The 27149-nt window shown below is 44.6% G+C and overlaps 1 protein-coding gene across 1 annotated transcript in view; it reads left to right on the forward strand.

The window, feature by feature from the left end:
• Nucleotides 1–8587: 8587 nt before the first annotated feature.
• TRPM6 (transient receptor potential cation channel subfamily M member 6) overlaps nt 8588–27149 on the forward strand; it is an 87204-nt gene continuing 68642 nt past the window's right edge. Inside the window, exons 1-3 of the mRNA XM_059493103.1 lie at nt 8588–8935; nt 19540–19619; nt 20411–20449. Of these exons, the coding sequence (XP_059349086.1) occupies nt 8588–8935; nt 19540–19619; nt 20411–20449 (467 nt within the window). The remainder of the gene's footprint in view (nt 8936–19539; nt 19620–20410; nt 20450–27149) is intronic.

Raw genomic sequence — 27149 nt, forward strand, 5'->3', positions numbered from 1 at the left:
TGAATCTTGTTTCTTGATCAGAAGGCATATTTATTAAGATATTATATATAATACATTATTACTATACTAAATAGAATATAGAGAGAGGTTTTGCAGAGCTGCTAGCTAAGCTAAGAATAGATAGAAAAGAATCTACAACAAAGTTGTGTTCAAGGACTCAGTCCCCTAGCTTGCACTGGTGATTGGCCCTTAATTACAAACATAGGAAATGAGCCAATCAAGGTGTCCCTGTTGCATTCCACAGCAGCTGATAATAATTGTTTACCTTCTCTTCGTGGGCCTCTGGCCTCCCGAAGACGCAGAAATCTGAAAGAAAGGATTTCTGTGGAGAAATGTCTGCGACATCTCACCTTTCTAAATTGTATAAAATAAAAGAAAAATGCTGATGTGGAATGAACAGGAAATTCCTTCACCTATAAAATATAGAATACTTACAAATCACTAAAACAATCCTACAATATAAGAAAATTGCAAGAAACAATGCAAAGAGAATTCAAGTCCATGCAGCTGAGTTTCAGGAACAGTCCAAGAGCCGAAGTTGTTTCCCTTGGAATATCTGAGAGTCCTTTTGGTCCTGAAACAGACTTCTGCAAAACAGTCCCGTCAATAGTTATTAAAAACCATTGACAGTCTTAACACAATTTTAAACAATTTAAAACAATTTAAAACAATTTGAACAATTTTGAAATGTCCTTTCTGGCCTTTCAGTGCTTCAGCACTTCAGAGCTGCTGCCCTCTATTTTTTTTTTTTTTTTTGATCGAAAAGCAAAAGAGCAGCAGCCGGGCAGAGCAGTGCCAGAGAAGGAAAGGCCCTGGGGGCCCTGGCCCATGCTGGACCAGGAATCCCAAAACTGGCTCACACAGGGGGACCCGGACCGGTAGGACAAACCAGAATCCCCAAAAACATAAGGAGGCCTCGCAGTGGGCCCGGCCCAGAAATTTCCTGAGCCAAACGGCCCAGGCCAAACTCATAAGGAAGGCTCTGCACTCCCGCAGGCCTGAACCCTGCTGCCAGCACAATGGCAGCACGGGTAGTGAGATGCTTCCTTTCCCCTAAACCACTGAGGCATGCCAGCAGCAGGGAAATAGAAGCCTTCCCCAGCAATCCCATCTGGGGTCTGGAGATGTTTGTTTCCCACAGCAAACCAGCTATGGTCTCCTCCAACTGTGCTCTCTCCCTCTGCAATGCATCGGGTTTGTCTCTCATCCGCCCCGTGGCATCATCCCCATCCCCTCCGGGCTGGGGATCAGAGGCAGAACTCTCTGGATGCACCTGCCCCCCCATGCCACTAGGGCACAAGAGAGGCGGCGGCCTCCATGGGACAATCCCCAAAAAACCACCCCCCAAACCGCCGAGAATGCTGATCTTAAAAACAGGCAGCTGGACTGCCGCAACAGTCAGCTGGCAGGCAGCCCCCGCTCCACGGAAGGAGAGACCCCGCTCCGGGACGGCTGCTGGGATGTCCGGTGGAAGCAGTGGGGAGGGAGCCGGAACTGGGGAGGGAACCGCGCTGAGCGTGGGATCCGCCGTGAGCTGCTCTGAGGGTCCCGCGGGCTCAATGGCGTTTTCTGCCGCTGACTCTGGGGTCCGCTGCGGAGGCAGTGGGGACGCGCGGGAACACGCTGGTGCTGCGTCCCTTGGCTCTGAAAGCGGCGGCAGGCGCGGCACGGGCAGCAGTGGAGCCACGAGGAGCGGCGGAGCGGCGCTGTTGCTTAGCAACAGGTCAATCGGCGAAAGTGCTGTCTCTTCTGCCTTCTCCGACACAGGCTCTTGCGGGGGCAGGATCTCCTGGAGTGACGGCTCTAGCAGGGCCGTGGAGGAAGCCTCAGAGACCGGTGCCGCCCCCATGTCTGAAGGCGGAGTCTGAGAGGCCGGCGCTGGCTTGAGCGGCCGCTCCCATCCCCCCGGAGAGAGAGAAGGGGGGGGAGGAGAACACTCCATCTGAGCATGCTCCGTAGCAAGAGTAAAAAAACTTCTTCGTGCCGCGAAGTTTCGCCCCCCCCCGCCGTGAAGCAGGGGGGGCTGGGAAGAAAAATGTCCTCCCCCTCCGCATCTTCTGCCAAAGGTGGTGGAAACGGAGCTTGGCCATAACAATTAGAGATCCATGGAAAAAGAGCTGCTCTGTGTTTCAGAACTGGGAAAAGCTTTATAAATGCTGGGTAGATAGAAGGCAGGACACGTCCCTGGCTCCAGACAAACTGGAGAATGGAGTCCATGCACTCCCAGACAAAAAGCATCTAAAGCATACAGAATATCAGTAAAGAACCCAAAAAGCTTTGCCCATCTAAAGAACCCATAGATATCTGTTTCTGACAAAAAGCAACCGTCTTCTCTGCACCAATATTTCCAGAGGGCCATAAGCTTTTCCTCTGAAAGAGAGAATTGAATCTCTTCTGGCAAGGCATGTGTCTGCCAAACGAACAGCCACAAGCTACGAAGGGCTGGTTCATCAGGGATAGAAAAGCCCACAGTACCTTTTGAAAGAGTCCAGCTTGCTCTGGCCAGCTCCACAGGTCTGCTGCTCTTTTCCATCATCTTTCCTGATGGTTTTCCAGAAGAAAGTTGTCTTTGTGGTCAGCCTTGGCTGTGAACTCTGTCCAAATCAGGATCTTCAGTTCTTCAGCTCCTGGCTTGAATCCACTTTCTGATCACTTCAGAGCAACCATCAAATGCTACACATACAGGATTTTTACCCAGTGCAGCAATTTGCTCCTCTGGTCTTATCAGATTAATCTTTGCTCTTACACGAGGGGTCACCAGATATTACAGCGTCCTGAGTGGGCGCAGCTGGTGAGAGAGAGACAGTGAATCTTGTTTCTTGATCAGAAGGCATATTTATTAAGATATTATATATAATACATTATTACTATACTAAATAGAATATAGAGAGAGGTTTTGCAGAGCTGCTAGCTAAGCTAAGAATAGATAGAAAAGAATCTACAACAAAGTTGTGTTCAAGGACTCAGTCCCCTAGCTTGCACTGGTGATTGGCCCTTAATTACAAACATAGGAAATGAGCCAATCAAGGTGTCCCTGTTGCATTCCACAGCAGCTGATAATAATTGTTTACCTTCTCTTCGTGGGCCTCTGGCCTCCCGAAGACGCAGAAATCTGAAAGAAAGGATTTCTGTGGAGAAATGTCTGCGACACTGGGGTAATGTCTGGAAGAAATGTCATTGAAGAATCCACATGCCTGTCATTTGACACAGTCCAGGAAGCTAAGTCAGACAGTAATCTTACCTTCTAGCAGTACTCTGAAAGTACTTTTGAAAAATATGTTGACCACTCTGAGAAACACCAGGAATGAGAGAGCTACAGAAGAGAGGCAATATTCCCTGAGAAGGATTTTACAAAACCCTCAAGACTGCTTATTCTTAGAAGTAAGAATTGGGTTATTGGTCAATAAAGGTTCCCCAGAAATGTGGACATTTTTAAAGGTGATACTGTTTAGCTACACATACTACCTGATGAGTCATTGGATGTTGAGGTAAAGACCACAATGTTATCCTTTTATCCTGGATCTTCCTTGTGTGTGTCTTCACTACCTAAAAGGAGATTGTAGTGAGGCAGATGTTGGAGTTCTGTCCCAATTAACAAGAGAAGACAAGATGAAGCCTCAAGTTGTGCCAGGGAGGCTTAGATTGTTTATTAGGGTAACCTTCTTCCCTGGAAAGGCTGCCAAGTAATAGGACAGGCTGCTCAGAGAAGTGATAGAGTCACCATCCCTGGAGGCTTTCAAAAGATGTGTAGATGTGGCACTTATATTCAAAATTCTCTTCTTTCTTGTCTCCTGTTGAAGCACATTTATCATGTGAACAAGTAAATGACTGACATTTATATCCCTGTCTGTGTTCTATCATCTTTTAATAATAAAAAAATTCTATTTGTGATGAGGGAAGTAATGTTCTCTTTTGCTGGCAGATAAGTTTCTAATATCAGTGTGCATTGGGCAACAGGAGAGAAGATTTACTATGATCAGACCTGGAACAATCATTGTATATATGCATACTGTGAAATAAGCAATAAAGCATGACTTAAGTTTGCTCCCAGGAGGTTGTCTTCATACACTGTATGTTGAAGGCAGAGACCAAAGCAGAAAATTCTGTTCTGTTGTAGTTCAGAATCTGCATGGTAAAAAAATATTTGTATTTTGTGCTATAATGAACAACATTCTGCCACAATGCCTTTCCCGATCATGCTAAAGCAGAGGCTGAAATAAGTAATCATCTGATGAGTGTGTTCAATATATCTGCTGCCAGCCTTTGGTCTTGGATTGACTTACACTACTCCTTTAGTTTTATTGAATAAAGATAAGCCTGAAGGCAGGTTGGTTTGCTGATGATGATATAAATGGGGAGAAATCTAGAAGCAGCCTACCACTTTTTTTCCTTGCTCCTCTCTTTGCTGCATCATCAGTTCTTGAAGGTCTGCTAGGGCACTAAGGCAAAGGTAAAGGTGTGTATACAGTCTTATGAAACTCGGTATCTTCAGTGTGCTTGGACACGATGAAACAATGAAACTGGGAGTTCCCTCTAAAACAGATTAGTGCCTGACATATAAATTAGTTTGAGCTTTTTCATTCTGAACTCTGTATGAATATCTAGTAGATTCTGCTTGATTAAACGTGATGGATGGAAAAAACACCAAAAACATTTCATTTTGCTGGATATGAGGTATGATATAACAGATCTTAGAGAACAGAGTGGGTCTCTGGATGTTTATGCCTTTGCAGGCCACCCATGGAAACAACAGAAACAAAACCATTCCTCTGTGGTAAGTGTTTGTATTAAGCATATTATCCTCCTTTGAGATTGCTTTTTGGTACACTTGGACTTTGTAAACTATGCAAGGTGATTAATGAATTAATGCAGTCGTACTTTGACAAGTATACATTTAACTTACTTAGGACATGAAAAGCAAGAGATGTGATGATGCACTGTTCCTAATGAGTGTCGTAGAACTGAGCTGTCTGCACTGCTGTTGAGGTGACAGATCAGACACTGGAAATAAAGCACTAACAAAAACAGAAGCTTAAAAGATGGACAAGCAAGACAGCACTGGTCTTAAGGTAAGTCTGTAGAAATAAGATTGATAAGGAGGAAACATCTCAGCAGTTCTGGTTTCTAGAGGAAACAAGAGAGTACATGAGAGTGATGTGGACTTCGAACTACTAAAGTGGCTGTTATAAAACATACCACATGTATTCTCATATCAGTGAAGTTCTGAGGAATTGGGCGTGGGAATTTGCAGCATAAATTGGCTCATATAGCTTTTTGCAGATTTTTAGGTCTTTGTACTAGGTAAGAAATGGCAAGACCTGATTTCAGGGAAGACTGAGAATATCTTATGTCTGAAAGACTCTTCACAACTTCATAAAAAATGGCAGAAACTTGGAATTAAGAAAATGCTTGCAATCAGTGGAACGTGTACAGCTAGCTGTGACACAGTAGCTGCATGTGCTGGGATACTTGTGTTTCAAGTTCCCTATGGAGTTCAGATTCATATGAAGAGTGGGCACAGGAACAGTTACTAATACATCCTATTATAAGATTTATTTTCTTCATTTATAAACATTGATGATACTAGCAAATTGAGCCAAAATCTTCTATGCTGACTCAGGATGACTTGATTGAGAAAATTTAATTGACAGTAACGTAATACCTTAAAAAAAGGATGTAGCTAGGTGAAGAATTAACATGATGTTCAACACTTGCTAAAATTTCTAGAAGTCCATCCTGTTATTAGAAGCTGTAATACTTTCTTAAGGTCTACCATGTGGGAAATGCAATATAAAAGTCTAAAGACAAAATAGAAGAAATACAAGAAGTAGAAAACCATGTTTGGCAGGGGGCTGGAAACAGTTTTATTATCCTCTCTGTCTTTGAAATAACAGTTCATATGAAACTACTGCCAAGTTTGACAGCTAGTATTTCCAGAGGTCCTGAGGCATGCCCAAGGACCAAGCAGACTCTGCTTTTTTGGGGTGCTGCTCAGACTGTGTGTACGAGCTATCTTCTCCCTGGTGCTCACAGAGGCTCTGCTCAGGCGCCAGCAATGGAACAACATGGCCTGAAGGCAAGCCTCTCCTGTAGGGAGGAGGAGGGACACATGAGCACAACAGAGAAAGATAAGAATTGGCTGAGCAGGAAAATTAGAAATTGAGACAGAAAATGGAAGAAAGATCTAGAATGTACAAGTGGATAGGAAATATAGACAACATCCAGAATTGGATGGACATTTGAGCTCACAGTCAATGCAGTGGCCAGAAACCAACAAAATAAAAGAAACAGCAGTCAAGAAGCAGATGAGAGAGCAGAGCTTAGATATGAAGGAAATGGAGGCTGGGGTTTATTATAGGAAGAGGGTAAGTTTGAGATAAGAGGAAATGGAGATTGGCTGAAAAGTAAGGTTTGAGAAACAAGTTGAAGAAAACAAAGACTGGAAACTAATTCAGGATAAAGAAGAATGCAGTACAACCAAGTATAATTATTGTAGGGACTTTGTTTGGTTTGATGGCTGTGGTCCTTGGGACATTCAAGGGCTCCAGTCCTGTAGGGGAAAGTGGTAACTGCTGAGGGGCTGCTGAAGTTCCTTTAAGTTTTGTCAGTGTGGAAAAACTAATACAGAAAGTGTGTGAAGATGACTAGGAAGATCAAGAACCTAAGTGTTCAAAATTTTATCCAGATTTCATCACTGTATAAAGACTTTAATTAATACACTGGTCACAGACAGTTTTCTTATTCATTGGTTGTGTTCACTGTCATGAGCTGTAATACTGCTACTGTTCCTTTTTTACCTTATTGCCTTCAATAATGTCTTGATTACCTGTGATTCAAGTCTTCATATTTCATAATTCAAGCAAATTGCTACTTTCCTCTTGGACCTTCTTGTTACTTTCATCATAAATTATACCATGAATTTACTTTTACAACCCCTTGAAAAATGACTGAGGCATTATGAGAGGGGCTGAGATGGAGGCAAACCAGAGTCAAAAAGCATGTGCTGGGTTTGGGGTGCCTATGATGCAGTCTCCTATGTTGAGAAAGAATTTGGCAGGGTGAAGAGAGCAGCTGGGCCCGGGAAGGGAGGCATGTGAGCGGTGATCTGCTCGGCCTGGCCATCGTGGGTCCTGCGGCGACCAGGGCAGAGTGGGTGCTTGGCTGCCCCATGCAGGAAAGCGTGGCCGCGAGGGCAGATAGCGCCTGCCAGGATTGGGGGCAGATAGCGCCTGCCAGCACTGGGGACAGATAGCCCCTGCCAGCACCGGGGGCAGATAGCGCCTGCCAGCACTGGGGGCAGATAGCACCTGCCAGCACTGGGGGCAGATAGCGCCTGCCAGCACTGGGGGCAGATAGCGCCTGCCAGCACTGGGGGCAGATAGCGCCTGCCAGCACTGGGGGCAGATAGTGTCTGCCAGCACTGGGGGCAGATAGCGCCTGCCAGCACTGGGGGCAGATAGCGCCTGCCAGCACTGGGGCAGATAGCGCCTGCCAGGATTGGGGGCAGATAGCGCCTGCCAGCACTGGGGCAGATAGCACCTGCCAGCACTGGGGCAGATAGCGCCTGCCAGCACTGGGGGCAGATAGCACCTGCCAGGATTGGGGGCAGATAGCGCCTGCCAGGATTGGGAGCAGATAGCACCTGCCAGCACTGGGGGCAGATAGTGCCTGCCAGGATTGGGGGCAGATAGTGCCTGCCAGCACTGGGGGCAGATAGTGCCTGCCAGCACTGGGGGCAGATAGCGCCTGCCAGGATTGGGGGCAGATAGCGCCTGCCAGCACTGGGGGCAGATAGCGCCTGCCAGCACTGGGGGCAGATAGCGCCTGCCAGGATTGGGGGCAGATAGTGCCTGCCAGGATTGGGGGCAGATAGCGCCTGCCAGGATTGGGGGCAGATAGCACCTGCCAGGATTGGGGGCAGATAGCGCCTGCCAGCACTGGGGCAGATAGCACCTGCCAGCACTGGGGCAGATAGCGCCTGCCAGGATTGGGGGCAGATAGTGCCTGCCAGGATTGGGGGCAGATAGTGCCTGCCAGGATTGGGGGCAGATAGCGCCTGCCAGCACTGGGGCAGATAGCACCTGCCAGCACTGGGGGCAGATAGCACCTGCCAGCACTGGGGGCAGATAGCACCTGCCAGCACTGGGGGCAGATAGCGCCTGCCAGCACTGGGGGCAGATAGCGCCTGCCAGCACTGGGGCAGATAGCGCCTGCCAGCACTGGGGGCAGATAGCGCCTGCCAGCACTGGGGCAGATAGCACCTGCCAGCGCTGGGGCAGACAGCGCCTGCCAGCACTGGGGGCAGATAGCGCCTGCCAGGATTGGGGGCAGATAGCGCCTGCCAGCACTGGGGGCAGATAGCGCCTGCCAGGATTGGGGGCAGATAGCGCCTGCCAGGATTGGGGGCAGATAGCGCCTGCCAGCACTGGGGGCAGATAGCGCCTGCCAGGATTGGGGGCAGATAGCGCCTGCCAGCACTGGGGCACCGGGGGCAGGTAGCACCCGGCTCGCTCAGAAGCCAGGGGTAAAGGACGGCGCCCCGCCCGCCCCGCGCTGCCGCCGCGGGCCAAGGATCGCGGCCCGGGCCATGGCGGCGTGGCGGGAGCTGCTGCTGTCGCCGCCGGGCTCCGTGTGGCGCTGCTGGGGACGCGGCTGGCAGGCCCCGCACGGCGAGGGCGCCGACCCACAGGTGAGGGCGGCGCGGCCGGCGGGGACCCCGCTGTCCCCCAGCACGGGCGGTGCCGTGTCCCTCGTGTCCCTCGTGTCCCTCGTGTCCCTCGTGTCCCGGCGGGCAGCGGAGGCTGTGAGCGGTCTGCCCGGCCTCGGCCGGCTCGGCCGGAGCGCTCGCCGCGCCGTGAGGGGCGTTTGGGGCCAACCCGCAATGGGCAGCAGGCTCCGTCTGAAAAGTGCAGGCGGCTTGGGGGGAGCAATCAGCGTTAGCTGACGGCAAAGAGAAACCCCACGGCTTCCGGGGGCTGTTTCACCAGGGATTTGGTGTTCTGGGGCCGGTGCTGTTTAGCTCCGGGTATTTCTGCAGACGGAGACTTGAGTGGTTTCATACAAACACATAGATCTGCTTGTATTCTCGTGGCCGTGAAAGGCAAAAAAAAAAGACCCCACGCTAGGGGTAGGCAGTTTTGCCGTAGTGCTATTCCAAATGGCCACGAGGTTAGGTGCAACATGTCAGAAAACTGCCTCCAGCTTTAGTAAATTGTCACTATTTCTACTGTGATGCTGAGTGAATGTTTTTATTTCTTTGTTTGTGGTTTTGGAGTTTTTTTTTTCTGTTTGTTTTTTCTTTAAATTTAAAGATAGAACGTTTGTGATTCAGATGTTTGGGATTGCAAAAGAGAGGTCTGCTACTGTACATAACATTACGAAGCTGGATAATATTTCACACAGATCATGCTGTAGCAACATTGTTGTAGCAAAGTATCTTCTGAATCTTTTTCAGATATGCTTGCTGATAAAAAGAATATGTATACAGTGGAATATTCTTTATATATCTCTTCATGAATACCCTTTTCAAAATACAAAATATCTTGTAAACTAAGGAAAAATATGAGCTAGTGTTTTGAGTTGTGAACACCTGAAGTCAAAACACAAAATTCTGCTACCAAAACACTGCAGTAGCCGAGTTTTAGAGATTCATGTCTTTTGGACCTGCCAGGGGAATTGCAGTGTTACTTATAAGAATCAGTAGATACTGATGTGAGCCTAAAATGAGTTTAAGGAAATATCATCACAGTTTTCTTTCTCTCTGAAGCATGCTGTAAAGTTGTGAAATCAATTTACAGGTTTTTGGTAAGTTTATCTTATACCATAACAACTTTATTTGAAATAATATCAGGCTTATATTGTAGTAGTAAAACCACATTAAGCAGCAAATAGGTTACTGTGTTTGAACCAGTTTCCTTAATTGTTTTGTGACTTGGTAAGGAAAAAATGTAGATTTCATGGCGGTTACGAGGTCAGGGTGTAGCCACAGCTCTCGGAGCAGATAATTGTTACTTGCTACTGCTCTCCCCTTCTGCCCCTTTGTGACCCCCTAGTGAAAGGCAAAATGCCGCGTACTAGCTTGAAAAGAGCAGAAGGTAGGTGAGTTTGAAATGTCTACTGCTCATAAAGGAAAACATAATTTCAATAAACATGTCTGTTCAGGCATACATATGATTATGCAGTAGAGACAGTACTCCAGTCTGGGCTGTGGGTAAATGATTTACCTGCCTCCATTTCAGTTTTCAAAATTGATGTTGGCGCCTAAGAGCAGAGATCCCTCTGGAGCCAGTGAAACCTTGTGTACATGTTGACTGGCTTTGTGGAGAGCCTCATGGGCCTGGAAACAGTGGAGCATCACTCCTTCATTCTCCCCAGGACTTCTTGTTTGCCTCTGCATAACCACACTGGGAGGTGTCCTGGATAATAGAAAACAGGATTTAATGGCCATGAAGCCAGAACTGTGCTGTCTGTAAAGTGGGATTGCAGCACAGGACAGCATGTCACGGGAAAGCTGCAGCAGTGTGAGGGGAAGGTCAGTCCCTTCGTGGGGCTGTCAGCACTAGGATGAACGTGATTGCTGTCACAAATAGGAATGCACAGACCATGCTGGACTACTGTATCCCATCTACAATGTCTGACAGTGTAGCTGTAATATGGTCTGTGGAAGCTAAATGAAACTATTCCAGGAGGAAAAATCTATGTGAACTATTGCATTACTCTTCATACCTATTTTCCTACATAAATAGCTCCTTCATCCCTCCTTTTTGTGTTCAGATTATTTTAAGTTTATTTTTTACTTAGTAGCACTATGTTAAGTGAAAAGGTGGATCCCTGCATGTGTGTCCTCCAGCAGGCTGATCTATAGGTTTTTCTGTGCTCTCCATGGAGGTATTAGGTTCAAAGAGGGTAATCCAAGTTTTTGGGTATTGCAGCAATGAATTTGAGACTCCTTGGGTGATTGACAGCACAACCTGAGGTGATCACAGTTTTGCAAGTTTTGGTCTTCCCTCTGTTGCTTTCAGACAGGCTCTATCAAATGCTGTGTGAACCTTCCTTGATTCTTGTAATGTATAAACTTATTACCATGTAACATACATTCTAGGTAAAATCTTGTGATTGACTCTGTGTGACTTGAATTACCAGTACTTTTGCTTTACGTTCAACTATCTAACACTTTCCCTCAGTTTTTGAGGTGGTCACACTTTCACCTTCCAGGTGAAAGAATAGAGACCCTGGTCAGGGGCCATAGCTGTTTAAGTCTCAAAGAAAGCAGATAGCATTAAAGCACTCGTCTTCATCCTTTCTGTAGGATTGCCATTCCTTTGCATCTCTGTGATAGTTCAGTTGTTGTTACATCCTCTTCCAAGTTGTACAGTACTCTCTGTCCATCATATAGGAACAGAATGAGGCATCTAAAAACAGTTTCTGAACTTTCTTGTTCTTTTTACCAGGACAGAAGCCAGGTGCTGTCATGATGTACTTTGATAAATGCTAGTCAGCAGAAAGGGTTTTTAAAACTCATTGGTGATGTGACATATTGTCATCTCTGTTTCCACATCACAAGCTAATAAAATTGCTGCTTCTGGTTTTTTGTAGTTGTTAAGTCTTAGAGATGTGAGTGGAGGTCAACCCTCTTCTGTGTTATCAGTAATGGAAATGTCTGCAGAGGAATGGTGTTGGGGCAGATGCATGCCTGCCAGCCTTCAATGGTTTCAGGTACAGTGGTCTGGAACTTGGTAAGCACCGTGGCTGCACTTCGGTGTCAGCCCTGTGATGTAAGAAAATTAGTGTTTCCACAATGGAAACACAAGTGAGACTTTTCCTAGTGAGCTCCTCCTCTAATGCTAGAGATTGCACATGGGTGATGGGGACTCGGTTGTATCTCTGAAGGGTTGGCAGCCTGTTCTGACTCTCTTGCTCTTTAGGCTCAGTGTCAAGGTCAGGCTGTGGAAATACATTTTTTACCAGCCTGGCTGGGGTGGGATGATCCCAGGTTTGATCAGTCCTAGACCTATCAATCCTATAAACCAGTGCATTTTATTACCTTGTATTGACTGGCTTTCCATTTAATCCCCAAAGAGGCATAGCAGTACTTCTGCTAGTACATCCCAAGTGCTTATGAAATACGTCCCCCTCTCTGCCTGCTGCTCAGCCAGTGTTTCAGAAAGGCTGTGTGGCAGTGCTGTGCAACCTCAGCCCTCACAGTGAGCTCCTCCTGTCCATTCTCCTTACAGCTCCCTCCTTGCCCTGCCCCTTCTCTCATCACTTGTGCCACCACAGCTCCTGAGACCATCCCGACACACATGCAGGCATCCTGGTGAGCAGAGTGCTGCCAGAAGGCTGGGTGGCACTTGGAGCTGCCGTTTAAGGGAGAGGAGTTGCCGTCTTGGTGGAGCAGACAGGAGAGCATGCCTTGGAACAGAGCCCGCGGGCTGGGAGCCTGGAGCACAGCCCAGCTTTGTGCCAGGAGGGCAGTGCTGATGGCTGCCAAGTCGTTCTGTGCAGCCTGGCTTAAACTGCAATCACAGCTGCTCCTTTCTGCCTGGCCCCGGGGAAACCTCAGCCTTGGGGAGTCACTTTGGCCACTGTTGCAACCCCCAGTGAATAAACAAGGGGATAAGCCTGGTGAGGTGGAATATGTCTTGGACATGAGGCTGAAGGTGCAGAAGGACCTGGTGGAGAGCTTAGGGGGGTGTCCAGGTGGTCTCTGGGGCAAAGGGGTGCAAAGGGGCCCTGCAGTGCCCTGAGGCTGCTCTCTCAGGCAATGTGTGACTCTTGCTCCAGCTACTTTGTTGGTCTGCAAGTGTTCGATGGATTGATGATGTGACTTATCTGTCATTAAAAACAATTTATTATTAACTGTGAGCCAATATGGAAAAGGAAAACTTTTTTTTTTGGAGGGTGGTGTGGAGGGCAGAGCTGAGGAGAGTGATAAGACATGTCCAAGTGAGAAATGCAGAAGTGAGGCTGACCATACCTTCAGCCTCTTTAGAAAGCGCCCAAGATGTGTTTCCTCTTTCTCTGGAAAATGCAATTTCAGTTCTGTGACCTGTCTTGTAATGTATGCAAGGGCCGCTGTATGCAGCTGTCAAGCCCAAGAAGATTTTGTGACTATGTGAGACAAGCAATGGAGCAAAAATAAGAATTCTGATAGAAATGTCAGTGAACACTCATATGGCTCCAGACATGAGCTGTGTGGATTGCTCGCATCATGGAATCATAAAAGCACAGAATAATTTGGGTTGGCAGTGACCCTGAAGATCAGCTAGTTCTTACCTACCTGCCACCTTCTTCTAGAGCAGGTTGTTAATAACATGTGACTTCCTGGGGCCCTTCATGCTTCCTCCAGCTGAATTTTGCAACTTGCATTTGCTTTTCACGTCGGATACTACAGATATATCTGACCTTTACAAAGTCACCTCTGTAGTCAACATTAAACCCTGTGTTGGGAAAACTTAAAAAAGGCAAAAGAAAGCTCTGATATTTACTATCAGATAATTTTTTTCTCTTCCTCCTCCTGGTTTAAACCAGGTAGACCTTTGTTCTCCGTGATTTTGAATCCTTTGATGAAGGCACACACTTGTCACAGCAATGAGTAGCTGACCTCTGTGATTGCTCAGTGCTGGGTAGGTGAGACCAAATTTTAAAAAGAGCAAGTTGATTAGCTCTTGATAAGATCAGGCGCTTAACAAGTAACAAGTAACAAGAACTACCTTTCTGTGACTGGCTTTCAAAGTGGAAATCTGAATGAGACTTGAAGCATTGTATTGACCCTCTGAATAATACATTTGAAACATCATTTTCTTACGGCTTCTTGGATTTTCACTTTAAAATTGCTTACAATAAGATCATTTGATTTGGGATACGTAACTTGCTTTGAATATTTATAATTTTCTGATTATATCGCATTAATTACTAAAAAACCACCAAATGCCTGACTTTCTTTGGGACTGACTTCCCAAATATTGTTGGTAAGACTGGTAGGACTGTGCATTAAAAAATGATGACAATTTTGTCTCCAAAAGACACACAGTAAAATAAGGCATGGTTATTTTTAAAGATGTATAATAATTTTCAAATATAGTTTGGATCAATTTGCCATTTCTTCCTCTATTACTGGTGCCTGCTTTTATTTGCTGCAAGTTTTAGGCATCTCCTATAATTTATTCTGCAATTTGGACTATTTTTGTCAATAAAAATATTTAGAATTTGTATTTCTGTATCTTTACGTATTACTAACTTGTTCAGTAATTCATATTTTATACTGCCCATTGAACTGGTTTTATAAGAGATGATATACAGTATTATATTGTACATAGTGCCAAAATAAACCAAATATCAGCTTTTAGCGAGGTGGCTGCCATCAGCCACAGGCATGTTTTTTATGATGTCTATGAGCCACAGTTATAAAGCAGTCAGATCCAAACTGTCAGCAATCACCATGCTTCTAGAACAGGGGGTTTTGGAGTGACCTGCTTTCACTGAATTGCATCTCATGTCACAGAGACTTTTTGCATTTAGAGTTGGGGAAACCTGTTTCTAAGCAATTCGCAGATATCTCCTTCCAGTACAAGATTTCTGGCAATGTTTTTGAGACCTGTTTCAAGGATCAAGCTGAAGAATACAAACTGCGGTTTGAGATTCCTTGTGTTTACTTCTTTTGCAAAATCCTGGGATGCTGGCAGCAGTGTTGAGGCGAGGTTTGGTGTGTCCTTTCCCACCTAGCCCAGTGCCATGGGCTGTGCAGAGGGACAGGAGTGCCCAGCCCCTGCCTCTGCAGGGCAGGAGCTCCTCCACCAGCGCTGCCTTCTGAGCTGGGTGTGCTCTTGGGTGGAGCAGCACTCCTTGGTGTGTTTTTCTAAGACATTGCATGTTCAGGGATAGCAGAAAGGCTTACTTGATCGGTTAATAAACTTAAATAGTAGAAAGTAATAAACTAATTGAAGGTCTAATATTCCAGACTAAGATAAGATTTCCATCAGTTCTTTGTTCCCTGTGTCCCAGGAGTCAAGATGAGCTTTTTTCACAAGGAGAGTTTTAGTTTTAGTATTTCCTACATTTGTTGTCATTTGGTATATGTGTTGGTATTTGTTGTGTTGTGTGGTCTACTCTGGATCAGAAGCACCACATTGGAAAGCCCAATAAAGTCAAAGAGTTTTTGTTTTTTTGGCTAAGCTTGTGTTCAAAATAGTGGAAACAGTTTTATGAGCCTTTGATGCAAGACCCTAATCCAGAAAATCACTTAAGCATACCTACTTAGGTTTTAAGTACAGTTGATTAACTGTGAAAGAAAGTGCTACAGCACTGCATGGAGTGAAGATTGAATTAGTGTATTTTTGAAAAGCTAGCACACTACTTTTGTTTTGATGACAAAAAACCCTAAGATATCTCTTCAGAATGGCTGACAAGTTTTAAGAAGTTCTGTTATCCTTCTCTGACTTGGGTCCACATTTATCCTGCAAGCCCAGGTGACTTCTGTTAGTGTTTGTACGGTATTTGTGAACACCTAGGAATATGTTTCCAGTGGATGAGTTTAAATTGGTTATGAGGAAAAAATCACAGAAATTTTGCTGTGACCTGAAATTACATACTATCTTTAAAAGGGGAAAATATAAAAGCTTCTCAGGGCTACTGAATCAGCAGTCTGCCTGCAAAGGCAGTTTGAGATTAGCTGATAGCTGTTTTATGATTGGACATGGTGGTTTTGGAAGCTTTTAAATGAAATTATTTGAATATCTTTCACATTTTTCACCATATCTTTCAAATCTTAGTGACTGTTAGTGAGAAAATTTTCTAATGAATTCTATTGCTTATAGTTGTGTATTTCCATAGGCATGCAGAATCTTGAACACTGGGGCAAAGCAGTAGGTAAGAAAGACTGTAAAAGCAAAAGCTGCCAATTAGATGCACCACTGTGTTGTAGTGATGGAGATCAGAGGAACCGTAGCCTGTCTGTATTACAGAGCCAGGTGGTTGTCCTGTGACAGGGTAGCCTGAACACCAGGAAACTCCAGAAGTCCTGTGAGGCCATGGAAAACCTCTCATGAGTTCATATTTTACTGCATGTGACCCTGGAGTTTTGCAATGTTTTTCTGCCCTACGTGGATCCAGAGTGGTGCTCTTTGTTTAGCAATCAATTGTTACATTACTTCATACCATAAGCATGCATGGAGTGGGTGCTGAACCACAAAGTTCCTGCTCTGAAAAGCTTGTGTGAGACAGCCTGTTAAGTTGGAAATCTCTTTAATGCTGGCAGTAATTTAACCAGTTGGTAATGAAGCCATGCAGAATTTTCAGGGGTAAGGAAGGGTTCAAGATATACCAGCGTGCTTAAGCCCCAAGCTCTTGTGAAATAGTCTTGAGTACTAGCTTACAGGAACTCTGGCTGCATTTCAGGTATCTAATGTTACTGCAAGTGACTTGCTACATGGGAAGTTAATTTGCAAAGGGTTTAAGTTACTTTAGGACACTCTGTTTGTACCACCTGTAATTAAGGGAAGTTCTTTCCCTCCTCTGATGTATTTGAATAAAGGTTTGTCACAGACTGCACCATGCTGACTTCTCACAGACACCTGAAAATAGCACCTCCCTCCTTCGCAGACACTAAAAGTTAGTTTGGATCTTTCAGATATTTCTGATTATTATATTTTTATTTCTGATTATTAGCTAAGTTCTTTGCAGGTGTGCTTGCGTACTGAGGCAATTCTATTAGCCCCATGATCATCTGTTGCTTTCTTAAAGAGTGTTTGCTTTCATCTAATAATTTTGAGGGCAAGAAAAGGCTGTATAAAAGTTGTATATGATGCATTTTTTTAAAGTTTTTTTTTTCTGATATTGTGACAAATCTGTCCAACAATGCAGGAGTAGAAATAATGGCACCAGTAAAGATCTTTTAGAAAACCCCAGCTCTTTGGAAGTGACATTGTGTACTGGTTTCACTAAACAGAGAGTGTATGAAGAGCTGACGTATGGTGCTAGACAGAACTTTTCAGCTCTTGAAGTACTGTTTTGGCTAAGGCACTGTGTTTCTCTGTTATCAGTACAAATTTGTTGCAGTTTCAGTAAGCTACTTACAACTTGATTGTTCTGCCTGGTTTCCAGCACAACGGTATTTTGCTGGACTAAATGAACTAACCTGTTATGTAAACTGGCTAGTCATTGTGTGATTTCTAATTATCTGCACCTGTCTGGAGCTACAATGTGTCATTAAAAGCAATTGCTGCTGTTTTATCCAAAAATTGATTGTGTTTCAATAATGGATGACATTATTCTGCGCAGAGATGTGTGCCTTCTAATTTTCTTTTGCAGGGAATTGAACAATGTCCAGAGCAACCTGGCGTTTCATTAGAAAAGATATGTATCTCTGCCTTTCACCCTAAAGCAGGCATATGTACAGCTAAGGAAACGAAAAAATTGCTGTTTCATATTGACAGTGTAACCTAGTTTTCCTGAGTTTGATACTTGACCCCTGAACAGTGTTTATTGTCTGGGCTCGAAGGAGTTGAATGTTTCCTGGTGCTCTTGGCTTAGTAAAGCCAATTTCAGAGCAGGGAGAGCATACATGAACGCCCTGCTTGGCAGTGTTTATTTGTCACAGTGCAGCTACAGGCTTTGGCTTCAGGTGGCCTTTGCAGGGATGGTGGTGGAGGGTGGCCTGAGGCAGAAGAAAGCAGAAGCAAAAATGGAAGCCTTCATGTGTTTTTGCTGGATGGGGGGTGGTGAAATCAGTGAGGGGAGCAGCACAGCAGGGCATGGCAGGGCGGCGTTGCCCTTCCCTGGAGGCTGGTGAGCCCTGCTCTGTGCAGCTGCCCAGACACCCCAGTGCGATGGTGGCACACTCACTCTCCTGCCCTTTGAAGGACCTTTGTGCCAGGCTGGGTTTGTAGGTTTTGTCTGCTCTCACTGCTCAACAGAAGGAATTTTAAAGAAATGGGTGGTGCATATGTTTCCTTATATATTACACTGTGATCTCTTTCTTTACTTCTGGAGACCTTAATTTTTGAACATTTTGACCTGACAATGTCCCTTTAATACCACATTATGCAAGGATCTCAGACATTAAAGATATTGGAAAAGTGATTAAAAGCAATTTTCTAAAAACTACTCATGTGCCTTAAATTTCAGAGCCAAACTCTTGCCACTCCATTGACTAAATCAGTCTAGAAATCTCCAAAGCCTCTTCTGTGGCAGGGAATTATAAGCAGCAAGCTTAATCCTCAGACTGGTGAAAAAAGAGAAGCCAAAAGTCCCAAACACAGGTCTCAGGACTTCCTTAGAGGAAAAAGTAGGAGGAAAGCTACAATAGAATTGGCTTCAGGTCTTTGGTATATCAGAGCAGAAATTTGCCAGTCAGAAGGAGTGTGTAGTTGTATTTTTGTCTCCTCCTTTAGGATTTTGTGGTGAAAAGGATATGTGTCAATGATGGCTGAGATATATGTACCTCATTGTAGTGACAGGGAATATTTTCATTTGCTGTTGAAATTTAATTAAATTATGACATTTTGGAATATTATTCAGAGTTTTGTAAAAGAAGATGCTACAGAAGTCTTATACAAAACTAGGAATCAAGTTCTAGGACTTCTGTACATGTAACGGAAGTCTTTTACAAAACTAGGAATCAAGAGCTAGACTACAAAAGTCTGCAGTTCAGAAGTCTCCTCTTTCCATTTTTATTTGCCCAGGCCTGAAGTCATGGATGACTGTAAAAAAGCATGAAGTTTCAAACCCCTTTTCCTAATGATATAATTAGTCTAAAAGCCTAAAGATTAAGAAATAAATGTTCAGGTTCTGCTGTAAATTGTACATACTATGTGAAGATTTCACCTATAAAAATTAAGAATAATTACTTAATCAAGTCCCAGAGGTTTCAAAGCTCTGCATCCAGCAGTTACTGCTCCTTTCAAGGAATTTGATCCTGATAAACCTGAAAAGAAAGGTTCAAAAATTTACAGGGAGAGTCTTTGAAGAATCTGAGTGCTATAGTGGCTGTTCAGTTTGCTGAGCTGTGACAGGCATCACTGACACAGCTCTCCAGGAGGCAGGGCAGAAAGCCCACCTGTCATCCACCCTGAGTGCTGGGCCCCTGCTTTTGCATTTCACTCTAGACCTATTAATCTGTGAAGAATAATAAAAGAAGGACTCAACCATCTCCTTCAGGTAGAATGAGAATCTTGCCTTTTTTGACACAGCTTTAGTAAGATTGCAGTTTGCTAGTCTGCTGGCAGAAGCAGAATGCAATGCTTACAGCAATTTTGATTAATCCTTGCTACTTTCTCTATTGTACATATGTTTGACAGAACATCTAAATAATTCTCATGGTGGTAGTAAATTTAAATATTGATCTTCTTGGGGAATTCTGTTAAGTTTGGAGTTGAAGGACTAAGACTGTTCACAGCTGTAGCTTCAGCATGTAGTCTTACACACAACATAATGGGAATAGCTCTGAGTTATCTATATACAGATGTATTGTCATTACAGTGCAATTTTTGACATCATGTTCCCAAGTTCTGGAATGCATTTATATTTGAAGTATCTTTTTAGCCCCCCAAATCTTGGATCGAAGAAGTCTTCAGTAAAAGAGAATGTTCCCACATTATTCCCAGCTCAAAAGAACCACACAGGTAAAGAAAGCAAATTCTCTTGTTTTCTGTTACATTTAAAAATAATCAAAGTAATTTTTATGGGCATTGTGTTTGGTTTGGACAGTGTTTTTTAGTGTCTCAGCCAATGATTGTTGGTCTGTGAGTTTTCATGGATCCCATCCCCAGTCTGTTTTATATGAAACTGTTTATTTGAATTAGAAATTGGTAGCAATTAACCTTACTGTGCTTCTTAGATTTGTTGCTGTCAGTGTGGTAATAAAAACAAGTACAGTATCTGATTAAGAGACTGAGTTACATGGAGTTACTGCTGCACCATTTTTCCCCTTCCTTAAAATAATTACTGCTGCTGATCACAGTCTTCTGATACAGAAATTACTGGTCATACTGGTGTAGAGTATGAAAAGAGTAGGGAAGAGATCAAATCCTCAACCTGTGCTTTAGGAAGCAAACATAACTTGGCATTCCATATTATCCATCAGGTGGATGGTGTGGCCTAGATAAATTGGAGATCACACTCTGAGAATGTAAACTTGTAATTTTGATCATTTGGTTTTGAACATGGACATGGTAGCAGATGTAAGATAGATAACTCATCTATGAAATGAAGATCTGACATACAGTCTGAGTTGTGAAATGCCAAACAAATCACTGAAGTTATCCACTGCATTTTCCAGGGGTTTGTGGTGGAGATGACAGCCTGTTTTGTTGTTGATGAGAATTCTTTCACTGTTGAATTGATATACTAAGAATAATTTTAAAGCTGTCTTATTCTACACTGGCATATATTAATCATCCACTTTTCATCACAGATGTCCTACAGGATGCCAGGTGTGCCAGAATTTAATCAGGTAAGAGGGCATAAATATATATGTACTATTTTTATAGTGACCTAGTATTAGGCAATCCTGGTCATGGAAGCAATGACAAGAGAAATACCCTTCTTGTTTTATGGTCAGAGCAGCATTTCTAGGGATGTGCTGGAGAATGCTTGGCATAAATATAAGTAGAATAAATGGTATGATAACCTTGGATTTATTTGCAATAGAAAATTCTACCCAAATACCTTGTGTGCATGATTTTGTTTTAATGTCCTCCTGAAGAATGGAAGGCAGAAGTGTGTCTTTAAATGAGAGTCAATTTCAGCTATATCCCAGATTATATGAAGGAGAGGGAGTCTATTGCAATAGAGAACAGTGAGAATTATGGAAGGAATAAAGAAAATTAAGGGAGAAGAAAAAGGGTAGAAGAAATACCCCAATAATAGGATTTTTGAAAATGTTTCATCTTCTCTGCAGTGAGGATTGAGTGAGGAGTTCTCTGGACTGAGGATTAAGGATTTGATTTTGGGAAGGCAAACAACAAAAAATTCATTACTTTGGTGCTTTTAAATTGTGTTATTTTCAGGGAAATTGTATCTTGTGACCTGTATTAAATAGTTTGTTTTCAATCCAATATTTGTCATTCAAATGGTATTACCAAACACATTTTGGTACTGTGTATTTATGATAATACATTATCAGTTATTGGAACAAAAATTTCAACTTGCATTTGTTTTGTGTTAAAGGCATCAGATAGCTGAGGCAACAACTGGTGACTAGCAAGCTGGTGTCAAGTAGTCCGACAATCTGTGTTAACACGATTATCTGCCTTTTCATTGTGTTTCACATTTCATTTTGCTTCAGTGATTTACAGGAGTCATGTTTTACAATGAGTAAATAAATTACTCCTGAAATCAGATCACTGTAAAGGGCTGATATGCAGAGTGGTGCTGGCATTGTAAGGCAACTCATTTGTGTTTCTGTTCAGAAAGTGTGAGCTCCTTCTAAGAGGCTGGTCTCATGTATATCTTGCTTTAGAGCAAAAGAATAGATATGCAAAGATTTTTGCAGGTCTTTCTGAGAGAAGAAATGTAGGGGGTGTTTTAATGCTTCCTTCTAACCTCCAGATACTCAGCTGTGAATTGCAACCAAAGTTACATTGTCCTTCAAAATACAGTTGTTTAATTTCATCTCAGTCAAGACTACAGCAGTTCTGTTGTTCTCCCCTCTCCCCCCTCAGACCATGTTGTTAATCAGCCCGGGAAGATCAGTAGGACAAAAATTAATGTACAGAAGTGGAAAACCAAAAGATGAGCTTTCACTAAATCAGCCTCCTAGTCAAACATAGTTTAGCTGCATGAATGTGAATACAACGCTTGGAGAGGGAGGAAGAGGAACAGGAAATGTGCACTCCATTGGATGGATTTTTTTCTTTCACCTTTCTCTGTCAAGACATCCTGTATCTTTGTGTGTCTTTTATCTTGTAGTTGTTTCTTTCAGTTTTTGCTGAGCATTATCATGCTGTTTAATTTAATATAAATCGAGTTTGTTGGTCTATGTTTGCAGATTGTGTGTGGGTGTCTAATGTGCATTTCAGTCAGCCCTTATCTAGCAAGTACATTTCCCAAATATCAACAGTTCTTGTCTTCTTGAGTATCTCAAAGTGTACAGAGAGCTTTGATCTATGAGAATTTTTCTATTTCTAATAAGGAGAAATAATTTCCATATAATTGTTATGACTAGTTATTTTGTATTTATTAGATCAGCAATAAAACAGGTTTTGGGCCTCCTGGATTCTGTAGTTTTCCACAACAGTCAAAAAATAATGTGGATATACTTGATGCCTACAATAATTTGACCTAATATTGTAGGCAAATAAAATCCCCTAATGATTTATTTTGTAGAGAACTTCCAAGATTTGCAAGCAGTTTGTGAATGGAAACAGTTTGTGAATTGGGTTATGCAACTAATTTTTTGATTCTAAGTAGAATTACTCCATTTAGAAGTTGCTAATCAAATTTGCTTCCCAGCACCTTTGTCCATGCTCCGCTGGTGAGCTGAAATTGGTCTCTATTTACTCTTCTGTGCAGTACTTACAAAAACATCCCAGACAACAGTTAGAATGGACTCTCTATATGAGTATTCATATATGAGAATACTCTCTCTATGAGTATTTAGCAGTAAGGTGTCAACTTCCTGCATCCTTATACATCTGAGATGTTCTCGCAACTTGTCTATATATCTCACCTTTAAGGTGAAAGTTTTAGACACAGCTTCTAAACTGCTGCCTGGGTGTTGCAGTCTGACTCCTGCAGTTACTTTTACTTCAGTGCCAACCCTTTGGGTTTTCCACTGTTGCTCAAAGGGTGACTTTTCTAGTAGCCTGCTTTTATGTTACTGACGATGTCCCCATCTTCTCCAGTAGCTTGGTGAGCTTTTGAGGCAAGAAAGGCAAAGTCATTGCAAAGATACTTTCCACATATCCATAGGATCACAGTTAGTAACTCAGGGTGTCAGGGACATGGTCTCCAGTGTGCTCTGCCAGGGGGGTCAGATGAGGACGCTTCACTCAGTTGTGTGAAACCCCCAAGGATGGAGATGACCCACCCTCCCCAGGTTCTGACTCCACTGCTGGGTTGTTCTTCTGGAAGAAAGGCTGCTTCTTATTTCCAGCCTCAGACTCCATGTTTCAGCTGTGCTGCTGCCTCTCACCCCTCTGCCATGCCTCACTGAGGAGCCTATCAACATCTTTCTGCATCCTGTCCCATCAGAGCTGGGTGTGCTGTTGGAGCCCCTGAAACCATGTCTCATCCCAGCAGAAAACCATCCCCTCTTCTCAGAGATCAAGGGCTCCAGCTCCACCACCTGTGCCCAGCATGGTCAGTCTGCCCCTGAGGCCTCTCCAGTTTGCTGGTGTCTCTCCTGTGCTGTGGACTGAAGCTGGAGGCACCAAGCTGGCAGGGGCTCGGTGACAAGCACGGAGCAGAGGGGACAGGCCCTGCTGTCCCTGGTCCCTCGGGCCATTCCTGCTCACACCACCCCAAGCACCTGTGGCCCTCATTGCTGCCCAGGCACCTGGATGACCCTGGCTCAGCCCACTGACACCCAGGACCATGTCCCAGAGCTGCCATGCCCCTAGGGCTGCAGATTCCTTCCATGCCTTTTTCCAGGTGGCAGGTGGACAGGCTGAGCAAGAGAGGCCCTGTACAGACCCCAAGGAACCCTTCCTGATACTGGCCCACACCCAGCCAGGTCCTCACCCGCCAGCCGGGCATCCCTCCCACACTGTAATGTCACAGCCCAGATACAGAAGCCTGGCTAGAGCAAAGGTAGGTACTCTCCTCTCATCCCCACAATTATGTTGCAGAAAGTGGTGAGGTGGGTGAGGCATGACTGACCCTCGGTTAATCCTTGCTTACTGCTTCCTGTCACTGTCTCCTCCTTCCTGTGGCCAGATGTGGGCTCCAGGAGGCCTCACTCCTTGATTTTACTTCAGACTTATGGCCAGATGGCTGGCCTGCAGTTCCACAGGGTGGCTTCTGCCTGTGTTTGAAGGCATGCATGACATTTGCCTTTCTCCAGTTATTGGGGACACCCTGATCTTCACAGCCTTGGAATCTGGCAGTACAAGGGCATCAGCCTCCTCCCTCAGCACCCTGGGGTGCAGCCTGACATGTGTGTGAAACAAGTGCTCCTGTGTTAAGCATCATCTCAGCCTGCTATTGCCACTCCAGCTTGAGCCCTGTGTCCCAGAGCGTAGGAGACTTCCTTCTCCAGTTTGCTTTGGCAGAGCATTGGATAAAAAAACCTAATTTGTCTGGGTTGGAAAAGTGGAGTGCAGACCTAATTTCATGGCTTCTGGGTATCAAGAAATACCTTACTAAAGCAGCTCACCTCTTGCATTTCCTTCCAGTTGTTTTGGGGTTGGTTTTGGTTGGTTTGTTAGTTGGTTGGTTTTAAAAATCTTCTTTGTCACCAGTTAGTTCTCACTCATCTCCACTGAAAACTCTCTCTTTTAGAATGCACATCTCCAGAGTCTTGCAGATGTTTACACCTAACCTGCCCCTAAATGGACAAGTAGTACAGCTGAGGCCTGAGGCAGTTGCATCTGGGTTGTTGAAGGATGTTTGGTTTCTTAAAAGAGGAGAAGTGAAGAATTTATCTCCATTTCCTAGGGTATATTAACTTCTGACATGTCTAAAGGAGACCTGGACTGTCAGCTGTCACTGAAGTTAATCCTGTAGAAGAGGAATTACACTGAAGTTAATCCTGTAGAAGAGACTGAAGCCTGTTGAAGCCTGTGTGAGAGTAATGACTGAATTTGGAATCTGGGTTATGATTCCAGATGCAAAACTTTAATGCTAGCTGAGTTTCTGGTCTCTTTCTCTCCTGTTTCTGACTAGGACAGGGTTAATTACTTGCAGAAGCCAGCCAGGGGCCTGGCTAGGGCCCAGAGGTTGTTCTCTGTCATGTCAGGTCATTGCCAAGGCTTGTGGGGAAGGGATTCTCTTCTGGGGAGCAGGGTCCCTTCTGGATCAAGGTAGTGCTGTCTTGTCAGGGGTTTTCCATGTGAATTGTTCATTTTTTGTGCCCCTTGTCATCAGTTTGTTGCTGCTGTTGATTTCCTTATCTCACTGCTGTTTCCAGCAAACTGTTCTTATCTCAACCCATGATCTTTACCCTTTGTGCCCTCTGTTCTCCTCTGCAGCCCCAGCAGGGGCAAGGGCAGAGGGAGGAGGAGGAGTGAGAGAATGGTGCACGGTTTGACATGTTTCAGTGGGAACACCAAACTGGGGAATTAGAGAATCACTAGGTTGGAAGAGACCTTTAAGGTCATTGAGTCCAACCCATGCCCTAACACCACCTTAACAAAACCATAGCATCAACTGCCACATCCAGTCTTTTTTTAAACGCATCCAGGGAGGGTGACTCCACCACTTCCCCATGCAGATGATCCCAGTACTTTATCACTCTATCAGTAAAACACTTTTTTCCTAATATCCAACCAAAACTTCCCTTGGTGCAGCTTAAGACTGTGTCCTGTTAAGACTGTGAATGTTCTGTCAGTTGCTGCCTGGAGAAAGAGACCAACCCCTACCTGACTGCAGCCACCTTTCAGGAAGGTGCAGAGAGTGATAAGGTCACCTCTGAGTCTCCTTTTCTCCGGGCTAAATGCCACCAGCTCCCTCAGTTATTCCTCATGGGCCTTTGTTCCAAACCCCTCACCAGCCTTGTTGCCCTCCTCTGGCTGCATTCAAGTGTCTCAATGTCTTCCTAAACCATGGAATACCATTCCTAAAACATGGCAGCCTTATTTGGCACCTAATGTGCAGGTGGAAGAGCTGAGATAACAGAGCCGCTTGGAAACAAGTTTGATCTCGGTATTTCACAGTAGGCATGGAGCCATGTGTCACAACGTTACTAGGTCTATTCATGTGGTTGTGGTACCCAGCGCTGTCTATGTTGCCACATGAGCTCCTTCCAATGATCTTTCCCTAAGTAGGGTGGAGAATCAAGATTGCTTTGTTGCTCTGCTGTGTGATATCACTTATGGCATCATAGCATCAAGGGCCATGAAGGTCATTTGTGATATGTGTTCAGTGTTGCTCTCCTAACCTGATCTTGGGTGCTACCTTTGGGAGTCCATTAATAATTGTATCAAGTCCATGGGGAAAACAGCGGAGGATGATTTTCTCCAGCTTTTCATCCCCTTTTGCTCCTTCAAGCCTGTTATGACAGCTTTGGAGAATTTCTTTTTTGGATATTGAAGAAACCATTCTTGTTGCTAAGTCTGCCAGGTTCCCCAACATGGCCCACACCATGGTTAGAGTCAAGAAAGAGATTTGTGGGAGGGTTGTTCAGAGTTCTGCCCCAAGGATGGACAATCATGAGTGGCATTCAATGTGGAAGGACATGGGCCAGTATTTGGAAGACTTCTCCAGTGAATTGGAAGTTCACCCCTAAACCACTACAGGGCCCTGTTGAAATGATAAAATATATCATGGAAAAATGCTGTGTCAGTTCCAGAAGTGTGCAAAGTTAGGCAACATGCTAGGCTCTGACTGCTCTTTATTGAACACTGCTCAATACTAGAATGTGCCCTCAGGTGGAGGACAAGGAAAGCAAAGCAAAAAGCACTGTGGCCACTCAACTGCACCTGAACCAGAGGAACAGCCAGTGCCGGTAGTGGTTGCTCCTACAAATGAAGAAGTCCAAGACCAAATCAGTTCACTTAGTTAGTTGAAGAGAAAGTAGGGCCCTCATGACAGGAAGAAGAGGGAGAGCCAGATCCCCTGCTCCCCATCCCTGGGTGAGCTGTGAGATATGTGAAAAGATTTCAGCTGCCAGTCAGGTGACCTGGCGGCTCTGATGCTCAGGTGTTGCGGCTCATGATATGAAACTAGGTGGTAATGAGGCTGAGGAGCTGGGATCCCTGTCCCAGGATCTGGCACTGACGAGGGCATTGGGAAGAGGACAGAAGCTCTCAGCCTTTGGAGGTGACTCCTGTCAAGCATGAGAGAAAGGTTCTCTCTCAGGGATGATCTAGTAGTGCACCCAGGCAGGTGGGGCACCATGGAGAAAGGTATCCAGTACCTGGGAGAATGAGTGTTCTGGAGGTAGTCTCTAGGGATTCAATTAAGGTGCAGTCCCCTGTAGACCTGGATGAGGTCCAGAGTGCACAATCCACGTGGCAGAAGTTCGTACGGAGCACATGATCATCGTACACCAA

The sequence above is a fragment of the Ammospiza nelsoni genome, chromosome Z (genome assembly GCF_027579445.1).
Source record: "Ammospiza nelsoni isolate bAmmNel1 chromosome Z, bAmmNel1.pri, whole genome shotgun sequence".
Lineage (NCBI taxonomy): Eukaryota > Metazoa > Chordata > Aves > Passeriformes > Passerellidae > Ammospiza > Ammospiza nelsoni.